We start from the raw sequence: 23,042 nt of genomic DNA on the forward strand, positions 1-23,042 counted from the left end.
TCCTTAAACACTAAAATGATTGACTATAAAAATAACATTGACAATGTTCTGTACACTCACAGATCACATTCTAGCAGGCTACAGGTGGTTTCACTACTGTCTATTAATTCACACTTTTATTTTCTCCTGCTTCGATTATTTTAATTCACTTTACACATGCCTCAGCCAATCATCTCTCAATCGTTTACAGTTCAAAAAGCAGCTGCTAGAACCAGCCGTTGGTACCATCTCTCCCCTGGTCTTGCGTCCCTCCATTGGCTTCCTGTAAAATTCAGAATAAACTACACCCCTGTCTTTTGTTTTCGTTTTGCTTATTTCTTTTTTTCCTTGTTTAACTTTGTGATTTTTTCCTTTTGTTTTTGTTTATATGTTTTTTATTCCTCTGTTTGTGAAGCACTTTGTAACCTGGTGTTTTAAAAAGTGCTCTATAAATAAAGCTTTACTTACTTACTTCCTAATTAGTGAATCACTAGGTTTCAGCACTTTAAACATGAAATCTTTGCCTTCAAAACTCTACACATACTTGCATTACAAGTGGTCCCTTTCTCTCACACATTTAAATATACATTTATGTTAATCCTTTTCTACATTGTTTCAACGCTTATGCTCACCTGGAAATACAGAAACAAAAGCACATTAGCTTAGCATGCAATGTATTGCAGGACCTTTCGATCTGAATGATGTGTGTGCACTCCTGCTTCCAAAAGACCTCCCCCTCTGCAACCAACCATTACCTACTTAGATATTGCAGGTCCTTTTGTACATGACAAATAATAAAAATATGAGTGTCCATGCCCTTTAATATGCCCAGCATCACTGTGGGTCCCACACTGTCTTGATTAGTCATAGAAACAGTATAAAATATTTTACAACAGAAGATGCATTTTGAGATGTGTCAGGAGTGTCAGCTCATAGATGTGTCCCTCTCCTGTGAATGTGTTTGCACGTGTTTCAGACTGAGCCTGAGCTGATCGAGGAGACGAATGTCGACCGCCTGATGGGGCCTCGGGGGTACATGTACGGCCGGGGCTTGAAAGGCCACTCAGAGACCTCCACACTGAGCTCACAGCCGTCCATTGATGAGGTCCGACAGCAGATGCACCTGCTGCTGGAGGAGGCATTCAGCCTGGCTTCAGGGGGGCAGTCCACATCCGGGCGACACTCTCACCACCACCCGCCTCCTGACCACTACAACCCTGGCCCGCCCCCCCTCCCCTATGTAGACGTGGTGACCAGCGCTCCGGGCACTATGACCAGTGGACGGGGAGGCCTGCAGTGGGTGCCATCTTACGGCTCAGACGTGTATCAGTGCAGCCTGCCCAAACCGGTAAGTGGGAAGAGATTCGCCCTCTCTAAAGCACTGTGATAATCTTTATGTAACCTTAATTTGCCTTTCACTGTCTCTTTAAGGCCTTTCACTTCACCCAGCTTCCTGAGATGGCCATGGGTTCTCCTCCCCCTTTACCGCCTCGCACTGGTCCTCCTCCTGGGACCTCCTTAAGGCGGTAAGGCTGAATAAGTCACAGACACACACACACTGTCTGTAGAATCCCAAAGTCCATCAGATATTCCACATCCATTCACATTCAGATTCATATTCAGGGACTAGATATTCACTAGGTAATGTGCTGTGGCCGGGGTGATTTTAGGCCTTGTATAAATTTGAATATTGAACTAGTGCATTGAGAGCTGGCAGGAATGTTAATAAGGTGCTTACTTAAACACATGGAGTGTGTCTGCCACCTGGTGGTGCTGATTAAGTATGTCAGTAATCCTTTATTTCTATTCCTCTCCAATCTCTATCCAACAGTTCCACTTCTGACTTGGGGCCTAAGGGAAGGAGCTCAGAGAAATCTGTCACTGAAATGCAGAGTCAACATGACAACAACCCGTACGGGCCGGTGACCAGAGCAGCCCTTCCATCTATCACTGCAGAGCAGCCTGTGTCCAACTACTCAGGTAAACGTTTTTTCTTCTTCAGAATAATGAACAGCTGATGAGCTTACTTAAATGCAATCATACATTTTGCAAGAATATAAATTGTCTGACAAAATACAACTGAACCTAAATGTAATCACTCCCTGAATTACATTCATCAGTGTCAGCCTCTCCTCTCCTCTCTGTAGGAAACCCAATAACAGCCGTCTACGCCATCCCAGCCAGCAGGACCGGCTACTCAGAATACTTTGTCTCCACACCCCCCACCTCCTACCACAGTCCCTCCTGGATGTCGTATCCACCTGAGCCCGAGGATGTGCCGCCACAGTGGGCAGACTCTGTAAGAACGCCCACTTTGCTTGCTTAGGAAGCACCTAAACTAGGACAGTCGCAGTTTACAGGCATTTGTCACAGTGCCCCAACACTTTTTGTCCAATTAGTTAGACCTTTAATTGTTAGAAAGTAAAGTAGTCTATGAGGTTCTTGCAAAATATGTGGCAGAATTAAGCATAATCCAGGTCATGAACAAGTTTGAAAGAAGTTGTTTGTGTCAGACTCAATCAGATAGTACTTTCATGCAGAGACTACAAAAGACCAGTATTCTGCGACAAAAGAAGCCCAGACAATTGCAGATATACTTTTTTTAATTGGAAAACTAAATACAGAGTTCATACAGAGTGTTCAAATAAATTATTAAACTGTTGTAGAGTTTGATTAAAATACCCAAACTTAACTCCTGGTTGTCTTATCTCTGGTCACTCTACAGCCGAAGAGTTGAGCATAGAAGAGTTCGGGATAACCAGCATGACATTAAGTGTAAAGATTAGTAGTTGAATATACCTGTAATGTGTGCGTGAGACCGCCTCTCCTTATTTAAACATTGCCTTTTGCAGACCATCCAGCTGTAGCCCTGACACTGATTCTAACAGTCGTTCCGTGCTCATGTCCCTACCTACCCTTGAACAGGCCTGGCCTCATTAGGCACTCCTCTTAAAGCATCATCCTTCTTTCTTCCTGTTTTTCATTAAAATAAGATTGGTTCCATTCGTCTCCGTCAGATCTGTTGTAACCCATGTGACCCTCCGTGCCCTCCCCTTCCCCGCCTTGTTTGTATCGAATGTTCTCTTTTTTTCTGTCTGTTTGCCTGTTTCAACCAGTGTCTTTTTGCAGAACCAGTGTCATTTAGAAACCATTTGCTGATCTGATTTATGGCTGCCGTTGAGTGGAAACAACAAAACACCGGGGTAGTTGAGCACATTTCCTAAATGAACATTTATTTTACTTCTTTTTCCATTTCTTGTGGTGTAAACCTGACGCCTGTGACAGCCCATTTTGGAGTTCAAACACTGTTTGAACCAAAGTCCATTTCAGTATCACCAAACAGTAGCTTGCCACAGTCATTATTTTACTTAATTTATAATTATTTTCCCAGAAACACTTTCCCTTATTTTCCCTTATCATACATTTAATTCTTTCTAAAATAGTGTTGAAAGAGAAAATGTTCACCAATTCAAAAACTAAAGCATATACTCTATCTCTCTTGTTATCTTGTTGGTAACCATTATTTTCATTGGAGGTTTATATGAAGTAACTTTAGATCTAATGCCCTGTCTATCATGTTTTCCAGTTGCCCCTGCCTGGGTACGTCGAGGCTTTTCCTCACCCTCGCTACCCCCAGGGGAGCCCCACCAGGCTGCCCCTGGAGTACAACCCAGCGCTGGAGCCTCCGCCTGCTGCCCCTAGCACAGCCTCCCAGCAAAGCCTGCCGCAGGTGGTGAAGGACATGGACAGCATGCCCCTGAGCAGCCTCTCCACCTCTGCACTCGTGCAGGCTATCCGGCAGGAGGTGGCCAAGCTGGCGAAGAAGCAGAACGACGTGTTTGAGTTCTAGTTTTGACTCTGCCCCCTCGTGTGCAGGAGATGGTCTTCAACAGAGGCACGCAGAGGTGGTGCTCCTTCAGACTGATTTTTGATGTTTGTACTGTAAAACAGACTGATCTTCTTTACCCACCGATTCCCCACTGATTGGTTTCTTTTCATACGCCATTGGTGTTTTGCAGCTCCTGACTTACAGGAACAGAAAATATTTTTTTTTAGAAAAAAGAAATGCCATCCTCTATCGATGATGTCCCAAGTTACTACATGCATCTCTTCTTTGTAGATATGTCCATATGATTCGCTCAATAAGGAAAATGTGACTTTTTTTTTTCCACAATTAGACGTTTTTTTGTGAATCAGCATCAACTGAGAAGAGACAAAAGTAGCATTATTGTCTGTACTGAGAGGACCAAATACTTCCTGTCAGATGGTTAAGTATAAACCACAGTGTATATGAGCATGTACAGTATTAGGACATCATGTATCTAATCTCCTTTTATAGACCGTTAGCTTCCAAAAGATGGGCTTCATCTAAATCAGTTCATTCTTGCATCCATACCACATCAATGTACCACATTCTTCAGCTAATTATTTACACATGAACACCCTAACAATTACATCAAATACTGACCGTCCTTGATGCGCTAATTATCATTATAGATTCAAACAGTTGTTCCCCTTGATTACCAAAAATAAAATGTAAGAGCCTTTTTTCGTTCAACCCAATTCAACATTAGAAAGGAGCATCTCTGAGGATGTAATATGAAAATGGAAATCTTTCATGAATCTAAAATAGAGGGAAGCATTTATCCTGAAGTAACCTTCACTTAGTTGACACTGACACATTTTTTTACACTAATGGGAGGTTAATAAAGTATATTACTTTCATTAGATACTAAAATAACAGAAGCTTTGACTTCTATCTAATGTTACTGTCAGCTAGCTAACAGCACCGTTAGTTAGGAATTTACACCTTTCCTATTGTATCTTGTATGCTAACAGTTTTGTTAGCTAGGAAGTGGTTAAATGCTAACATGATCAAATATTTTCTTTTACTTGAAATTTGTTAGATATCTGTTGTTGTCCAACTTGGAACAAAGCAGTACAACATTATTACAACAACTGAGCGTCCTACCCTGAATTCACAGGAAAAATGGCTGCTGGGAATTTTTACCGAATTGTGATCGCTGCTGGTAGCTGTGCAGAAATCTGATCTGGCCTGAAGCAATCTTAATGATCTCAATTTGTGGAATTCGTGAATATAGTACTGAGTTCATGTAAACGAATGACCTAATGAGAAATCCCAAATAAGTACTCCTGTTCTAAGAAGATTTAAGTGCACAAACACTCATGTGCCTGAGCGTAGACTCAGATTGAACAGAACAGCACTTGTTGTTTCCCATGAAGTGTTTTGAAAGAACTGTGTTTAGTGTTAATAAATCATTGTGATACATCTGTGTGCCCTGGAATCACACAGATTGTAGCAGATCTGTTTACAAAGTAACAACACGCTGTACCAACTACCAGGTCACTTAATGACCTCATAAATACTGTATCAGCACGTAAAACAAGCAGAACTGAGAGACCCAAAAGACTACAAACAAAAATGAAAGCACAGAATGGACAGAAAGATACACAACAGACCCATCCTTCTGATAGCTCCTGGAACAAAGGAGACCTGTTTGTGCGACAGTTATTCCAGCAGCGACAAGAAGAAAGGAGGTCAACGCTTTATCTAGTAAAACCCTGGAGCAATCAAGGACCTAACTAACCTTTTTGATGACATTCTTCAGTCTTGAAGCTGTCGATTATATTTAGTCTGTTTTTGAAATCAGACTTAGGCCACCATGCCAGGGCAGCGCACAAACAAAACTATGAACAATTCATGAAAACTCCAACAAAACAAAGTCATTAAATCATCGCACACATCAAAGGAAATCATATTTCTCAGACAAAGACTCATACTCATATTTCACTGTGGCTTTAAAGCCGTCAGAAGGTTATGATGAATTCTTAATGCGGACTTGTTGGCTTGGCAATGGAAAGAAGGGCTGAATGCAGATGAGTGTATTTAGGCCAGGAGCAGGGGTGCTGCTGTATGTTTGCATAAACATGCAGATGCTAAAGATAGCATACGTACTATGTTAATGCAAATCACCTGGGATGCAGTGCTGATTATTGACGCTGTCATAAGAAGGTTGTGATATAAGAAAGACATCTTTGAGTAAAAATGCCTTTTTCATGGGACAGTTTTGCTGTTACAGCAGTCCTGGATGAATTTCGCCTTTTTGCATTATGACCTTTGAACCCTCCCTCCTGTCCAACAATGTTCTTTTATACTCATGCCTGTTGGTGTGTAAGTAGGTTTAAAGAATTACTGTATGTCTTAAACTCAACAAGAACTCTGTTGCTTGTTTTCCCAATGTTCCTTTTACCCATAATTCAGAGAAGCACTTAATGTCTTAACAACTGTACTAATTACAGTGAAACCATGTTTTGTGTATACCAGAAGTGTACACCTTTCCACATTCTCATGCTGGAAAACTTAGCGATATTAAATAAAAGGGTTTCAGGTGGTTTCTGGGTTTAGAAAGATGACAAGTATTTATTCTATAACTGAAGTATGAAGTGAGCTAAATCTATTAAAATCTATGTCTTTTTGTCTTCCTGGCTGATTTTCTCATTTTCGTTTCATCTGCTTGATCTTGTTATATTTGATGTTCCTCAGAGATTGATCTGACAGGCAGACCTTTGACAGACGGAGAATGAAAGACATATTAGCCTACATGATTAAAATTAAATAAAAGATTTTATTAGAACAATCAATCATCAATCTGTGTCTTCTATTTGTCTTTTACTTTCTGCATGTCATTTTTCCTGATGAGCACTGTCACTAGAACTGGAGCAGTTATTTCACTGATGCTTCGCTTTCATAATCTGTTTTATTATCATTTTAGACGTTATGAGGAGGAGGGGCAATTACTATTAACACCTACTTACACCACAGGGAGGTTCAGCACTCCTTTGTATCACCATGCATTACATTAAAAGCTCATACATTACCCTCTTGTTCGCAGAGGAGTAATGGTTTCGAGGCTGGTAGTTGTGTACTGTTAAAAGATTGTAAGCCATTATGCCTGAGCTGTAATCCTGAGAGGGAAACGAAAATGACTAAGACACAGAATACAAGGATGTTGAACTCTTTTGGAGTTGAGTTGAAACTTTTTCATTAATCATTAATACTTTATCATTTAGTGACTTTAGATTCAAAATGACAAAATGCAATCTTTTTGGTTTTGCTTCAAGTTTGTGACGTTTGTGGCTAAATATGAATTATCAAACACGCCTTGGATTACCAGTTATAACTTGGTGATGATTGGTAGTTTGAGTGTGAAACGATGGACCACGAAGCAGGATTAGATTTGTCAGAAGAAAACAAATATTTAGCTGGCCACAAAAAGAAAATTAACAATTTGACAAGGTTAAAAGGGTAAACATATGTCTGATGCCGTCATTAAACACCCACAGTGCATGTTCAGAATAGGTGATGGTAAATAGCATTAAGCACTTGTAGCATGCTAGATATTTGTCCTTTTCTAGAAATAGTTTTTATCCTGTGCTTGTTTGACTCTGACCATTGAGGCTTTCAAGTGCAGCAGCGTTTCCATGGCTTTAGCTCATCCTCAATTTTTTTAATGGAGAAGTGTTGTGTTGAAAGTAAACATCAGTGACAATCAAGAACATCTTCCTCAATACATGCCTAAAAAATCCACATGAAGTGGATGTGTTTAAAAAAGCGTCTTTCTGAGCATATTTTTATTGAATTAAAAAAATATACAATCATGTTGTGGGCCCAAAAAGAAATCCACTAAACTGAAGAACCTAAACTGACCTTTAAAATACAAAAAGGCCTAACAAATGTAATACAAATGGGACAGATGTAGCAGACAATTTCTTTGAGAAAGGGGGTAACACGAAACAAACACTACTAACTGAGCTATAAATAAACATAACAGAACAATTAGTTTATTAGTATAAATTATTATAACTCTTGATCAAAACCAAAAACAGATCAACCAAAAATGCTTAAATAAATAAACAAACCTATGTCTAAAATAGAAAACACATTCCCCCCATGAAGTGGTGTGCACTTGGTATAGTCCAATTGACCACTTCCTGTATATAAGAGCTCTGTTTCTGCAGGGAAGCTTTTCCTCGACCCTGGCAAGATGTCCCTCCAGCTGCAGCTCTCTCAACACTGGTAATTCTAGAGACACACATTACACAAGCCAAAAGCAAACCTAACCAAAGACAAGCCAAAAACTGACTGCACAGAGTTTAACTCAATGTACATGTGACAAGCATATAAACTACTCATCAATACTTAGCAAACTGTATGAGGTATGAAATGAGAGCTTTGTGTCTACATATATGCTCATGTGCAAGCAGTGTGAGGTCAAAAAGGTCATTAAAGTAACTGAGCTATTAAGTGTACACTGAAATGAAAACTAGTGTGAGTGCAGACAGTTGCACACACTTTAAACCAGCTGTGTGATGGGCCTGTTTGGCAATGGAAGTGTGGCGGAGTGGTGCAGGTGGAAAATATACAAGCAGACAATGCCACCTGAGGAATTGCACATCAGGAAATACAAGATAAAACCTTGAAAAATTATATTGAAGATGGATATTAAGGCACACAGAAAGAAATCAAATATTTTATTGTAATGAATCAAAAAAGCTTTAGCCAATTATTTTTGATAGCACTGAAGCTGCCTGGAGGGAAAGCCAGATTAAGAAGTACACAAATAAGGGGAATTAATATGGTTCTTTATTACAAAAGTCTGAAAGACCTGATACAAAATCTAAAACCTGGCTTTTAGAGATGTTTCGGTCATGAATGATCTGTTCAATTCCATGCATTGATTAGTTCCTGCTGTTCATTACATTCTCTCTCGCTTGATGTTAACGTCCAACAGAACTGCGTCTGACTCTGCTCTGCTCACGGCTTCCCAATCCCTTCCTTCTTACTTTTATAAAAACCACACAGATTTATGTTATCACGAGCCAACGGCTTTTTGGAGGAGGGCTGTACGTATCAAATAACCATGTCATTGGTGGTTAGGAAAACTACGGAACGTATCACTTGACCAAATGCAACTCACTCACTCACTCCTCATGAACAATACGACCCGATTACGAACGAATGTGGGGCAGAAGTATTTCGGGATTGAAGATGTGAATCACTGCAAAGACCCCTAACTGCCATCTCTACTGTCTTGATCTCAAAATATTAGCTGCCAGTGCACATGTAAACAAAACTGAGCTGGAGCCACCTGTGAGGAGTCACACTACACTGGGGAGTGTCCAGGGGTTGGACCACTTAATCACCCAGAGTGGAACATAGCAAAAATGGTGCGGTTTACATTTTTGTCCCAGTGCTCTTAATTCATATGCATTAGGTGGTTGGACCTTCACCATGGATGCCTGGCGTCCTAACAAAATTGCACTTAGCTCCTCATTATGTCTCTGATATATAGAGATTTTTTCTAAATCATATATATTTCAGCATCGTTGCACTCCTCATATTTGCGCTATTCAGCAGTCTTTCATAATAACCAAAAGGGTTAAACAATTACTCAAACCCTAATCTCTATTTACAGATCCTACACAGGAGAATAGTCTACAGATCTAGGCAGGGACGTGGATTACCAGGAAGGCAAGTGTTCTGATTTCCGTTTAAACTACGGTTGTAGTCAGAGTAATATTGACCAATCACGTATCAGCAGGCTGCGGTGTATGCAAGAAAAACAGTCCGTGAGGAGAGCAAAAGCAGGCGGAAAGTAATGTGCCGTAATGTTTCCCGGCTCCCATCAGCGTCCTCTGATGACGACTTTGCTTCTTATTAATCTCTATAAACAGATACCTGCATGTAAGTTCAGCTAACAATCCGTTCTAGACCTGAAATTTAACTGAGATGAATTCCTCGAATGCATCGGATCGATCCAACCTCCGTTCAACAAATGAGCAGTTTTCTTCTCCTCTTGATGACAGACCTGACAAAGCTTGAATTTGTACTTCTTACAAATCTGCATCATGATGTTTAAATTTCTGCAAAGGTAAGACCCGTTAATAACAAGTGAATCACAAGAAAACGGTTTCTCTTTCTGTAACAATGCAGCACACGGAAAAGGAAGTCTCGATGGGAAGTCAATTATTGCTTACTGCCCAGCATGTTCACCGGTGTCCCCTGAGGCTATATCGCTGCAGAGACTGTGGCCTATGGGATCCAAGATTGCATAAACCCAAAACAATAAGTATAGAAAGAGACGCCAAAACAGCAGTTTAACCGTAGGTCAACCTACAACATAAAAAAACATAATTATAGGGCTCCTTGCTTGACTTTTCTGAATGCCAAGCCACCCTGCTCACCACATTGAGTATTGGGTATCACAGTAAATCCCTTAGTAATAAGCAGGAGAACCATGGGCTGGGGTCAGTGTCAAGAGATAGGGTTCTCACTGAGATCAAGTCTTTAAAAGGCAAACAGTGCAGCTTAAATACGCGTTTTACATACATGGCGAAACACCTAACGCTACCAAAAGCAAACAAGGTAGTAGCAAAAGGACTTTAAAAGGCCACAGGTGCCTTATCTTACCTGGCCATGATTAGGGGGTTGGTGGAGGAGGAGTCAGGTACAAGGCTGCGTTCACAGACACTGCTCGACACACTATATTAGAGGATCTAGACGGATACACTGCTTACCACAGAAGTCTGCACATTGCGTCTGTATTTCCGTGTTTTTAGCCCTCTCTATCATACAGGCTGATGCAAGTACGCACAATCTGCTAGATTTAAGGCCCATCTTTACTTTCTCGATGCTGCAAGTTTGGGTGTCATTACTGTCCCCTCAGAGGCTTAGCAGGTGGTTGTGGTAAACAGTGATTATTGCAGGGCACATTGAAATATTTGCAGTGGGTACTGAAATATTGTAGGGCCAGAGCTTCTTTTATCTGTCTGAGAACAAGCTTGCTCGGCTGATGAAGGTGAGCATGAAATGAGCCCAGTAGATTTGTCTGCACCATCAGTGAACCGGTGGGCCCCGACCGCTGCGACCTCATGGGGTGATGATGCAAATACAGGACAAGCACAGAGGCTTTGTTTCATCATAGTTTACCAACAATCAGAGCGGAAACATTCGCTGGCTGCTTCAAAGGCTCGACTCTGGCTTTTACCCCCTCCTCAGCAGCTGCTGAGGGATTCAAGGACAGTGGGAATTTTGGGTTAGAATCTGCGCTAAGATTTAAACAAGGCTTATGCTGGTTGTGGTTGGTGCAGTGAGATGTTAATTATACCCTTTGACCTTGTGAGCCACTAGATGAATCCCTATGTGATAGATTCTGTGTGATTCCAGGTACATCACCTGTGATGTGATAAAAATATATTTTTCCCTCTTTAGATGGAGTCCTGTAGTGAAGAGCCTCTTTACTCGAGTCCCTTTATTCAGCAGATGAAGAGAGTCATCATGTCTACTCACCAGGATGTCATTTGCTGTTACAACTACCTGAGGAAGCCCTTATAATTGTTCATGATACGCTGAAATACAACTCCACAGGTCTCAATGGTAAGTGAACATTTTACCCTAAAGAATTTTGGGGAACTGTTAAGGCAAAAATCAACTGCATGCTCAGTGGAGCATTAATACTTGACTAGAATGTCTAAGACTTTTTTAGCTTGAATTAGGAACTTTTTTCTTAAGGTGTTCAACATTTTGCTTCACCAAAGAAACATAAGCTCAGATGCTTTAATGTGTTGAAGAAATACCTGAAATAATGAGATAAAACCATCTCAAAGCTCCATCATGCAACATCATTATTCTTATCTCTAAACTGATCAGCCAACAGGTCTAATATGTGGATAAACGTGTTGATTTGATGTATTATAGTGCTAAGTGAGTTTACATTGGACTTACACTGGGCATGTTGTCTGTTATCATATTTATTCTTGTGTATCGATGAACGGTGCCAGAACCAGATTGTCCCATTTGTTTGTCTCCTCTGTGTGTGTACAAGTAGTGCATTAAATGTGTAGTTCAGCATTTTACCCACCAGGGCTCAGCCTAAAGCCATGCACACAGATGTTCTCTCTATCAATGAGAGAAGCATATCATTATCTGAGTATCAGAAATATAGCTAATTAGATTGTTCCCCTGAGAGAGATGTGCAATAAAAGGAGTGCAGCCTATTGTGTCACATGCAATGGACCAAAAAGGACCGCCTTCTCTCTCCCAGGTTAGAAGTTTTTCACTCTGTCATACAGGGTTGATTCACAAGAGTAATAAAACCTCCAGTTCACCGTGCAGTAGAGAGAAGACAGTAGAGATCATCTGGTCAGGGGTTTCCCATGCAATCAAGAGGCTGATGGATAGAAGAGGATATTCACCATGTGGTTATGTTTCCTTCCTTTTGTTGCTTCGTAGCCTAATATACATGTTAAGGTTTTGTACTTGCCCTAAGCGGACATGCATGCACACATTATTGACTCTGTTTTCCTGTGATAACAAGTAATTTCCGGTTGTTTTCTTGAGATCTCGACTTTTTTTTCTCCTTATCTTGAGAGAACAAAGCTGGTTTTCCCATCATAACGGATTAATGTATCTCATTATCTGGAGATAACAAAGCTCCTTTTCTCGTGATAACAGGATTATTTTCCGGCGATCTAGAAAACAAAACAGGCTGGACACTGTGATATCACAGACCAGGACATGCCATGCTGCCATTGCCCACACTTATGAGGGCAGTTAAAACTGTTTTCATGTTTGCTTTGTGCTTTTGCAACTTATGGGGATACGAGTTCTGATCATCTGAGGTCACAATGGTGCAGCGCTATCTCGAGATAACGAGATAAATAAGTCGAGGTCTCGAGAAAATAAACGGAAATTTTTCTCTGAGTACATATATTGTATATACGAGTGTGTGTGTGTATATATATATATATGTATGAATGCATGTCCCATTAGGGCATCCGTAAAATATCTTATTACTTTGACTCCTTAGTTTTACTTTTAAAACTAAATATTCATCATAAGAAAGTGATAATGACATTATTAATAGGCTACGTGACAAATTGGAAGGGTTGATGGAAGTATTTTATACGTTTTTTATACGGAAGCCCTAAGTGGTCATACATCCACACATGTTATTTACTCTGTTCTCCAGTGATAACGTGCAATTTCTGGTCGTTTTCTCGTGATGTCAACTTTCTCACGTTATCTCGAGATAACAACGCTGCACCACCGTGACGTCAGATGATCATAACTCGTATCTCCAGAGTTGGAAAAGCACAAAACAAACATAGAAACAGGCTACACTTACTTCACTAGAGTTGGCAATAGCAGCATGGCATGTCCTGCACGAGAATATTAGCTTTGTTATCTCCAGATGATGAAATAAATAAGTCTCGAGAACAACAACTGGAAATAACTCGTTATCACGGTAAGATGGGGTAAATAAAATGTATGGATGCATGTTCGCTTTACTCTAAGCACTGCGATCAGTCAAGCAGTTAAAGCCCCTCACTGCCCCTGTCATGACTTCATAATGCAGAAAGTTTGCCATTATCTCCCAAAACAAGGAGAAACACCCTCTAGCATTACCCTCTTCACCCGTGCCTCTATATCTGTTACTAATCCAGCTTCTTGTTCTCCCCTTTAAATGATTCAACAAACCTGAATCAGTTCTGTTGTATTTCAAATCTGGAGAATTTCAGTAAAAGAGACGAAGCCATCGCTATATATTTTATGTGTGGTGTCACAGTAATGAATACATCAGTGCTGCATCCCTCTGAGATTAATTTACACTCCTCCTCTTGTATACACCATTAATGTCTTTGAGCTCCATTTATATCCATCTCCTTATGATGAGCACACATTATAATTAATTAACTTGTACAAACGACTCGTACTTGTGTTTGATGTCTCCTCTCTCAGGTAGAGTGTGGATAGTTAGAGCCTAATTTGGCAGCTGTAATGACATGTAATCTAACTCTGAAGATCCATTAACGCTAATAAAGGCTACTCAAGGTAATTATGGGACAGACGTATTGTACAGACACCAGCATAGAGATGAGATAATTACCACAGTGGACAGTGCAAGGACAGGTGAAGGGAGGACAACAGACAGGAAGTAATATGTGACACTAAAAGTGATGTATCACTCTGTTACTCGGGAGTATACTGCACTTTTTTACATCTCTATCAAAGTGGATTCAGACTGAGGTCTTGCTGGAAAGCCTGAGGATTTGTAACCACAAGTTTATAATAAGCTATAATAAGTCAGAAAGTTCTCAAAAGAACATGTTAAATGTCTTCCCGTTTAAATGATCAAATGACAGTGGATGTATAACATTGTTTTTGTCTGTCTACATCATTTGAAACGGATGAAAGTAAACTTTGTTTTCCTCTGACTGAACTTCTCCCCAGTGATGCCGTTTTAATATGTGAACTCAGTAGGTGGTGCATTGAAAGTCAGACGCAAAAGCAGACTGACTGATTCTCATTAACACGGGCGCCTCTGAACTTCGCAGCAGAATAAATATTAACATCACATTATCGCCTGTCGTGCTTCTGCAACAGATGCTTCTGCTCAAACGAATCCTGAACGTACAGTAAATAAAGCTTTGCAACTTTTTTCGGTGTCAGCGCAGGGGAGCTCTAAAATAGACAAACCTTGAGTGTTTTCATAACAGCACTTCTTTGTGCCTCAGCCCGCTATTTCATGTAATTCTATTGATTATTCCTCTGCCTCCTCCGGTCAGCGCAGCGCAGCGAGTTCCACTCCACACAAGCTGTCCACCTCCTCGAAAAATGATCAGACAGCTGCTTTGACCCGGTGACTGAGAGTGTAAAACGCATTACTGCACAATTGTTAGATAACTTTACCTCGCAGCCTTCCCCTTCTTCTTCCCCTTTTTACACATTTGTTGCAGTGGCAGTTTGAAGGCACTAGGGGATGTCCAAGAGACTTAACCAAGCAGATGTAGCACCACCTCACTGCTGAAGAAAGACAGCGGGAGGATTCTTCCTCAGTAAATGAGACATAGATCCTCTGCATGCATAAAGCCCGGCTGTCTCAAGACAGTATTTATTTCTGATTGGATCATAAATTGCTCCTTAATCTGGCTACAATAACTTTTTATATCCAGTGTGAAATCATCTTTTGATGAAGACCAATTTTCACAAACATGTTTGTTTTGTTATACAGCGCTGAAACATTGAAGAGATTTCAGTAACAAAGGGCTGCTCTGTGTCATGCTGAAGCGATTAGCTGGCTGGGTGTTGGCTGAATGTTGCTAGATGACAGAACAGTACAATACTTACCACCTTTATCCCTGTTTTTCTGAATAATACTGATTGAATATTATTGATCCTGGTAGATTAGGAAAGTTTTCACTGTTTTTTCTCTTCTGGTAGGACGTGATAATAACTTTTTAATATGATGTTTTAAGCCTGATACATTTCTGATCCCGTCCTGTTGCATTAAATGAACCAGCTGTCAGAAACACCGAGCTGAACAGACAGGAGCCAGAGGTTTAGATTAATCTAAAGGTAGGTAGTGCAGTGGTGATTTAATATACAGCTGGATAAGGAGAAAACACTGATCTCTTGAGTGAAAGGTTACTGCGTGGCTTCAGTATGTTAAAGGCATATTTCGCTGCAAACGTATCGAAACATTACCAGAAGCTCGTAGGCTTGTTTCAACGTGTCCTGTACCTGTGTGTCACGCTAATTAGTTTGTTGATTAAACTCCTATTTGGGGGTTGGTTGATGATAAAAAGCATAAAATAGCAACCCTTCTACATGAATATAAATCTACGTTTCATACAGTCCAGAAAAACATAAGCATAAGCTTGAGTTAGCTGAGATGTTTAGTGATGTCGGTTTAGCTCAGCAGTTATATCGCATGTCCGTTATATAGAGGCCACAGTCCTCTATGCGGCTGCCCCGGGCGTCGACTCCCACCCTCGGCCCTTTGCCGAGTCCCTCATCCCCACTTTCTCTTCCCCTGTTTCTGACACTATCCACTGTCCTCTCTCTCAATAAAGGCATTACAGGCCAAGACATTCATAGAAAACCACGCCTGCACTACAATCCACCTCTCCTCTGTAAGTTTGGGACATAATGTCATCAGAATATGGTGACTCACAAAGGTTCCCTATGTCATAAGCATGATCAGCTAACAGCTGCAATGCCTCCCTAGACCCCTGTCTTCTTCAAATTACAAATTTGCAACAGCACAAAGGTTTTTGAGGGAAACCTAATTCAGACAGGATAATATTATATTAACCAAATAAGGAAATGCTTTGAATTAATAGACAAAAATATACTGACTACAACATTTTATGTGTTTTCTGGCAGAATAGTACAGCTTGCAAAACACAGCCAGTAGTGACCACAGCATTATTTGGGTTATTTTATAGTTATGTTTAATACAGAAAAAAGTCACTAGTGCTTTTAAATCGAGACCTTTGAATAACCTGACCCAAAGTGCTTTTAGTTGCTAAACCTAACCAGAGACTGGAGGATTGATACAAAACCTGTACCCCTTTATGACACTCCTAATGATCATTCACTGAAAGTGAAGTGTTTCTCTCAACAACTGTTCACATTTGTATATTTCTGCTGGTCCATTGTGTGTGTCCTCGAGTGAACTACCACTCGTCAGCTAACAGGGCATCATTTACACTTTTCATGTGTATGGATCATTTGTCTAATAACACCTGTGCTGTTAACAGAACAGGCTTGCTGTTGATTAAAAATAATTATAATTGTATATCATTTTGTTGGCAGGTAGCTTAGGTGACAGTGACGACCACGGAGTGCGTCCAATCCAAGAATGATCATGGTCAAATTTGAGCAAGGCAAAGGACTCAGGGGAAGTGGATGAGGCTTTATATACACGCAGGTGTGCGCACACACAAACACATGCATAAAAGCTCTCTCTATCTTCCTACTCCTTCACATCAGACACAAAAATGAATTGCTTCAGTCTGTCCTTGTCCTTGGCAGCTATAACGTTACAGTCCTTTAATGCAGATCCCAGGTGTATTCTTAATCATATGCTTCTTTACAACTTATCGCCGCTCTGAGATTTAAACTTTCCAGCCAGAATGGAAACATAAATAGACGAGGTAATAAACCGTTTATCTTTGAAACTAAGTGCCATTATTAGTGTCTTTATTTCTAGATCAGATTGGGCACAGATTTATAGATCACGGACCAGCGAGGTTGGATTCTGGCTAAATTTAGTTCTAGGTTTGGAGCTAGTATGTGGTGAGTAGCAGGCTGGGTATCTTGGCCGTTAAATTACAGCTCATGTCTCTGCTCTAATTGAAAGCATCTTTGGCTGGATGGGATATGCAGAGCTTTGGCTGAGCAGGACCAGAGAAGCTGGCAAAGCCTGAGCTCTGTTATTTGGATTAATATCCCCAACACCTGTCTTTGGGGAAATTAATGGGTGTTACTGCAAGCAGCTTTCTTTCTTCCTCAAACCATTTCTGCTGATTTCTTACTTTCTTGACCCCCTCTGCCAGCTCTTTTTTTCCCTCACTCTGTTGTCCTTCCCGTACTTTCCCTCTGCAGATTAATTGCTCGGTGATACCGTATGTTAAGGACTGCTGTGAGTTTCCCTACCCAGCTGTTTGAAAGTGTTGGAGTCAGCACGATTTGGCTGCTTGCTCCTCACTTGCCACTTCTTATGCACTCCCTCCTCTCTTCTCCAGTTCTCCTTCAAGCTCCTCCTCCTGTTCTTTGCCCTCTCACCTCCCTGCCTGCTTTCTGTGCAATGTTCCCTGCTGGTGCACAGGCACGATGTGGCCAATTATAGTTCCATCAGAACTATTTCTGATGCAGCCTCAACATTTCTTTTTTAATGCTCACCAATTATTAGGAATAAAATATTTTTTAACCATCTCCCGACATATGTAATTGACATTGTCATCCTGTTACAAGACTATCTGCCTTGTGACATTTTTACTATAACGATGCTTTCATACTGGACCTGTACTGTTCAGTTTAATTGTGCTCTTAGGGCATTGGTTTTGCTGAGTGGTTAAAGCGTGTGCCCCATGTTCAGTGGCTCAGCCCATAACGCAGTTGCACATGGTTAGACTCCCACCCTGGGCCCTTTGCTGCATGTCATCCCCAGCCGTCTTCTCCTATTTCCGCCTCTATCCACTGTCCTATCGACTAAAAGAAAAAGGGCCAAACACATAATAAAAAAATGTATTAATTAATGAGAGCTATAGTGCATTTACCTATTTGGTTTTTGGGGTGTTAAAGCTCACGTAGAAGCTGTCAATCAAACCCTGGTGCAAATTTAAAGCATAGTACACAAACCACAGAATTTATAAGCTAAAGCTAAGTGCATACTTGTGCTGTGAACTGTCAAAAAACAGATCTTATAGCACAAAATTGCAGGGACTTTTCCTCGAAACATCAGAAAATAAGTTTGCATGTTCTCCTTGTGCATGCGTGGGTTCCCTCCGAGTACTCCAACTTCCTCCCACAGTCCAAAGACATGCTCGTTAGGTTCACTGGTGACTCCAAATTGCCCCTAGGTGTGAATGTGAGCGTGAAAGGTTGTCTGTCCCTGTGATTGCAGTCCTGTCCAGGGTGTACCTCGCCTCTCGCCCAATGACAGCTGGGATAGGCTCCAGCCCCCATCCTGAACAGGGTAAGCAGTAGATAATAGATGGATGGATCAGAAAATAAGAAGGTGCAACATACAGTGTGTTCTGTTTGTGCTCATTTTGCCAGTTCCTCATTAAAATGTAAGTAAATCATAGTAACCACACAGTAGCTATCCTTGCTTAAAGGAGCCGTTCGCCCCTGGAAAAAGCCACTGTCAGTCAAAGCTGGTGTTCTCTGTAATCGATAGAAGCAATAATATTTGAAATTGGCGGCATAGCTGTGGAGAAAGTTGTACAAACAGCTCGTGGTTTCGCCCATTCTACATTCCTACAACACCCAGCGTGCATCGCGCCCCTCCCTCTGAGAGGAACGGCCCAGCGAGAGACAGTGGAGTGAAATACTACTGTTTCACTGCAGGCAATGGCTCAGAGCAATGCAGAATCAAAAAAGGTTGAGAATATACCGGTGGTATGTCTAAAAAATCTTCAGGTGTGCAGTCTACATTTAAAACCTGACGATTTTGAACAAGACATGACATCGGAGGCGGGCGTCCTAGATTGAGGAAGTGTAGTTTAGCAAACTCCCTGGCCTCCGCCAGATGACACATTTTACATAGTCTGGTGGAGGTTTTCCAGGGCCCATTGGAGAAGCGGATAGCGTCCTCCAAAGGCACAGAGCCAAATTGCATTTTTCCAACCATAATGGCATTAGCTCCCCATAGTAGCAGGATAGGACTGAGGTTGAAAATTGGCAAACTGGCGCTTTAATATCATGGTCAAAGATGCCTTGTATGTGACTGTAGTTTGACATTTATGACTTAGGGCCAAGTTGCTATCAAAGCTCATGTTCAGTTCATGTATGGTGAACTGTTTGTGACACCAAGCAGATAAATATACACGTTCAGTTCATAAATGCTGCATGCACTGTATGCCTCCTGAATTGTATTATTTCCCCATGGATGTCCATGAAGCAACACTAACGATGAAGGACGACATCACCGAAACTGCCCACAATGAATGAGTTACCCATCAGTCCATATAAATTCGTGCCTTAGCCCTTCTAAAAAAGCCAGTGTGAGTGCTGAATCAAAAGAAAATAACAGTATATCATTTATTTCTTGGTCTGGATCAAATGAGCTAAGCTGCAGGTGTGAAAGCACCTTAATGGTTACAGTTTAGAAACATTTAACAACACTTCACGAAGCCCAAAGCAATCTGACTGGGTCAATAAATTCTTTGTTGCTGCCTAAACTATTAATGAGGCAGCTTCCCTCCCTTGTGTTTGAGTTAAAAACCTGTTACTGTGAAGCATAGCTGCCTCCCAGCCTTTGATAATTACCTGACTGTACAGCTGAACAAGTTTGTAGGAGGTTTTTATAGAGATACAGTGTGTTACCGGTGCAAAGCCACCAGAGCAAGCTGCCATTAGAGCAGGTTCATGGTGCAGATGTACCCTCACCTGCCTCGGACACTCTGCTTGTCAGAATCCACTTCCATGCTGTGGCTTTTCTTACTGCTGCTGTCAGGAATAAGGAAGTGAAATGAGGGGCAGGAGCGAATGGAAGCCAGGGAGCCTTATTGAATACATAAATCACTTCCTGGATAGAGGCTATGTTGTTTCACTGCTAATGGATCTTTGCCACTGCTCGGTAAATCAGAGTGTAGCGCACAACCAGACATGGTGCTACTCAGAGGCAGGACTCCGATGTAGGCAAAGAAAGATAGAGGACATTATTCTGCTGCTTTCTACTTTGTTTTTCTCCTTTCCTCCCATCTCCTCTTGCAGGGATTCTGGCTCAACACAAAATTGCAAAACAAGCAGTATTTAGGTTACTGCCCTCTCTCCTCTCTGGGTAAATGGGCACTTACTCAGCTCGGTGGGGTGGCATTAATCCCTGACGCTGAGCAAAGTCACCAAAAGTTCATACCTGACCAGGCAGACATAATGTCCGTGCTTGTCCTTGTGAAGATATTTCTAAAAACTATAAGAGAGCTGATCTGAACTCATGTTACATTCATAGAGAGATTACAGTAAGAGTGCAACTCGTGCAAAAAATGGTATCCCACAGGTAAGGGCTTTTATTTGCTGCTTTAATCAAGGAGGCCATGTGAGGAATACCAACAACTTTAAGACAATAACCGCACAATAAGGCACAAACAATAAAGTCACATGGTTGAGGTGTTAAAGGGTTTATTTTTAACAAGATTTGAATGTAATGATTTCAAGCTAGGGCTGCATGGTGGTGCAGTGGTTAGGTCTGTTGTCTCACAGCTAGAAAGATGTAGGGCCTTTCTGTTTGCATGTTCTCCCCGTGCATGCATGGATTCTCTCCAGGTACTCCGGCTTCCTCCCACAGTGCAAAGACATGCTCGTTGGGTTCATTGGTGACTCTAAATTGGCCGTAGGTGTGAGAGTGAGCGGGAAAGGTTATCTGTCTCTATGTGTCAGCCCTGTGATTGACAGGCGCTCGCCCAGTCAGTGTTAATTTCATCAGCGAGAATAATGACGAAAGTGTTCGGCAACGATCTCTTTCCCATGACGAAGACGAGACATTGGCGAGCTACAAATAGATCGGTCATAAAAAAAAACTCTGAGGATGCATGTTTTGTTTTTCATTCATGAGACGAGACAGGACTAAAATGTTTTCCCCCACTGTGCGTCTTATCTGTCTGTCAAAATACAATCAGTTCCTTCCTGTAACTTGGTAACCTGGTTGGAGATAACGGGGTCATGAATGTGTTTGTGAACTTTCTGTTAACCCAGGCCTTCTGCTTCAGGCTCTGAGCACGCTCACAGAAACAAGGGTCCGTTTACGCTTCTTCTGAGAAAAGAGAAAACGTTTTGAGTTTTTGTCAACTAAAGCTACAAAGGGAAAAGGTGACTAAAATGTGACTAAAACTATTAAGCATTATTTTTATAGCATTACAAATTAACACTACGCCCAATGACAGCTGAGATGACCCTGAACGGGATAAGCGGCACAAATAATGGATGGACAGATGGATTTCAAGCTATATGAAGAAGATATAATATAGTTTTTAATTAATCAACTTAAAAAATGTAGATCTAATGCCAAAACCCTTGTAACATAATTCTTTAACATGTCAGTTGCTGTTTATAGATGTGCATCTTATATTGAGTCCAGTTTTCCTCTCATTACACTAATCACCACTGTTTTGGCAACTTGCCATCTAAAGTGTTAACTAGGGAATTAATATGGTGAAAAATACATGTTTAACTTTAAGGCTGCATCCGTGGGAGGAGCAGAGGCCCACATAAAAAAAATCTCTTCGAATAAACACATTAATTGAAGATTGTGTAAAAATACCTGCTGGCACTTGGAACTGGCACATGAACAATATTTTAATAAAGGAATAAACTTAATGACATTTCTACAGGTTGATAATGAGGCAGACCCTTAAAAATACATATTCACTTAAGAGTCACTGAGTTATTCTGAGTGTTTAAAGTAATAATCTGGAAGATTTGCATTTAAATAAATGTCTGTTTATGCCGATTCATCCATCAGTATAAAGGCAATTTCAATGCTCTTATGTCTGCTCGGTGGAGCAAGTGTTGACGAGGGATCTCTGAGGAGAAGTGAGGACATACAAGAGCACGAAGGAGTCCTATATCTGACGGACATACTTCTTTATTAGAAATCTCTGTGATTGGACGCTATTTTTAAATAGACATGACTGCAGTTTAAACACAAGTACAGAAACAAATAACAGAACCAAATTAAAGCCTATGGCCCACTGATGAAAGCCTTTACATTTGCAGTATAACAGACTGGGTGTCTGGTGCCACTTTAACAGAAAAAATCACAAGCGGCGCCCAGTTAATGACTCATTTTCCATCACCCAGCAGTGGTTTGTCTGCCAGAGAGGGTAGGCGGAGCTAAGCGGCTGCTTTTCCTGTCTCTGCAAGTGTTGCAAGTTAACAGTAATCTACTATGGCTGAACAAACAAAGAAAAGATCGATGACGACAGATACAACTTCAACAATAAGTGAAAATCCAAAGAAAAAGAAACAAATTTGACGCTCAGATGAAGGCAAACAGTCTGAAAAGGAAAGCGACCGTCAGCGAGGAAAATCAAGAGTTACAACCGGAACCAACCGTGGACGTCACACATGCAACACTGTCTGGATATATAGGAAGCCATCTTAAAACTTTTAAGTTAGAACTTTTATGTCTGTTGCACCTGTGACTGAAACAGTGATGTCACAGTGTACTGACCCTCCCTGAGTACACCTTTACATCGCTGCAACAAGATGAGAAGTTAAAGCGCAGGAGTTCAGCAGAAAACAGATGTTTAGGGGCTGCTAAGGTACTCCTTAAGATTTCCAGAAGCTTTAACTTTCGACTTCTACGATCGTTTATCATCCACTGAATATTCATCTTTAATTGTCATCTGTGTCTGTTTTCTTGAGAGAGAGGCATTTTCAGAGCCTCTTCTCACCCCTATTTTTCTTAATTAGCTCATGGTTGTCTCTGCAGTAACGATTTTGAAATAATGAGTCAGATTCAATCACATGC

General features: G+C 41.1%; 1 protein-coding gene across 1 annotated transcript in view; it reads left to right on the forward strand.

Annotated features, from left to right (window-relative positions):
* The window catches only part of kiaa1549lb (KIAA1549-like b), a 77,256-nt gene extending 70,629 nt beyond the window's left edge, over positions 1–6,627 (forward strand). Inside the window, exons 18-22 of the mRNA XM_069657862.1 lie at positions 956–1,327; positions 1,411–1,505; positions 1,811–1,959; positions 2,127–2,278; positions 3,566–6,627. Of these exons, the coding sequence (XP_069513963.1) occupies positions 956–1,327; positions 1,411–1,505; positions 1,811–1,959; positions 2,127–2,278; positions 3,566–3,829 (1,032 nt within the window). The 3' untranslated portion in view covers positions 3,830–6,627. The remainder of the gene's footprint in view (positions 1–955; positions 1,328–1,410; positions 1,506–1,810; positions 1,960–2,126; positions 2,279–3,565) is intronic.
* The last annotated feature ends 16,415 nt before the right edge of the window (positions 6,628–23,042 follow it).

The sequence above is a fragment of the Semicossyphus pulcher genome, unplaced genomic scaffold, assembly GCF_022749685.1.
Source record: "Semicossyphus pulcher isolate SPU_LCO1_2020_fin unplaced genomic scaffold, fSemPul1.0.p SCAF_1, whole genome shotgun sequence".
Lineage (NCBI taxonomy): Eukaryota > Metazoa > Chordata > Actinopteri > Labriformes > Labridae > Semicossyphus > Semicossyphus pulcher.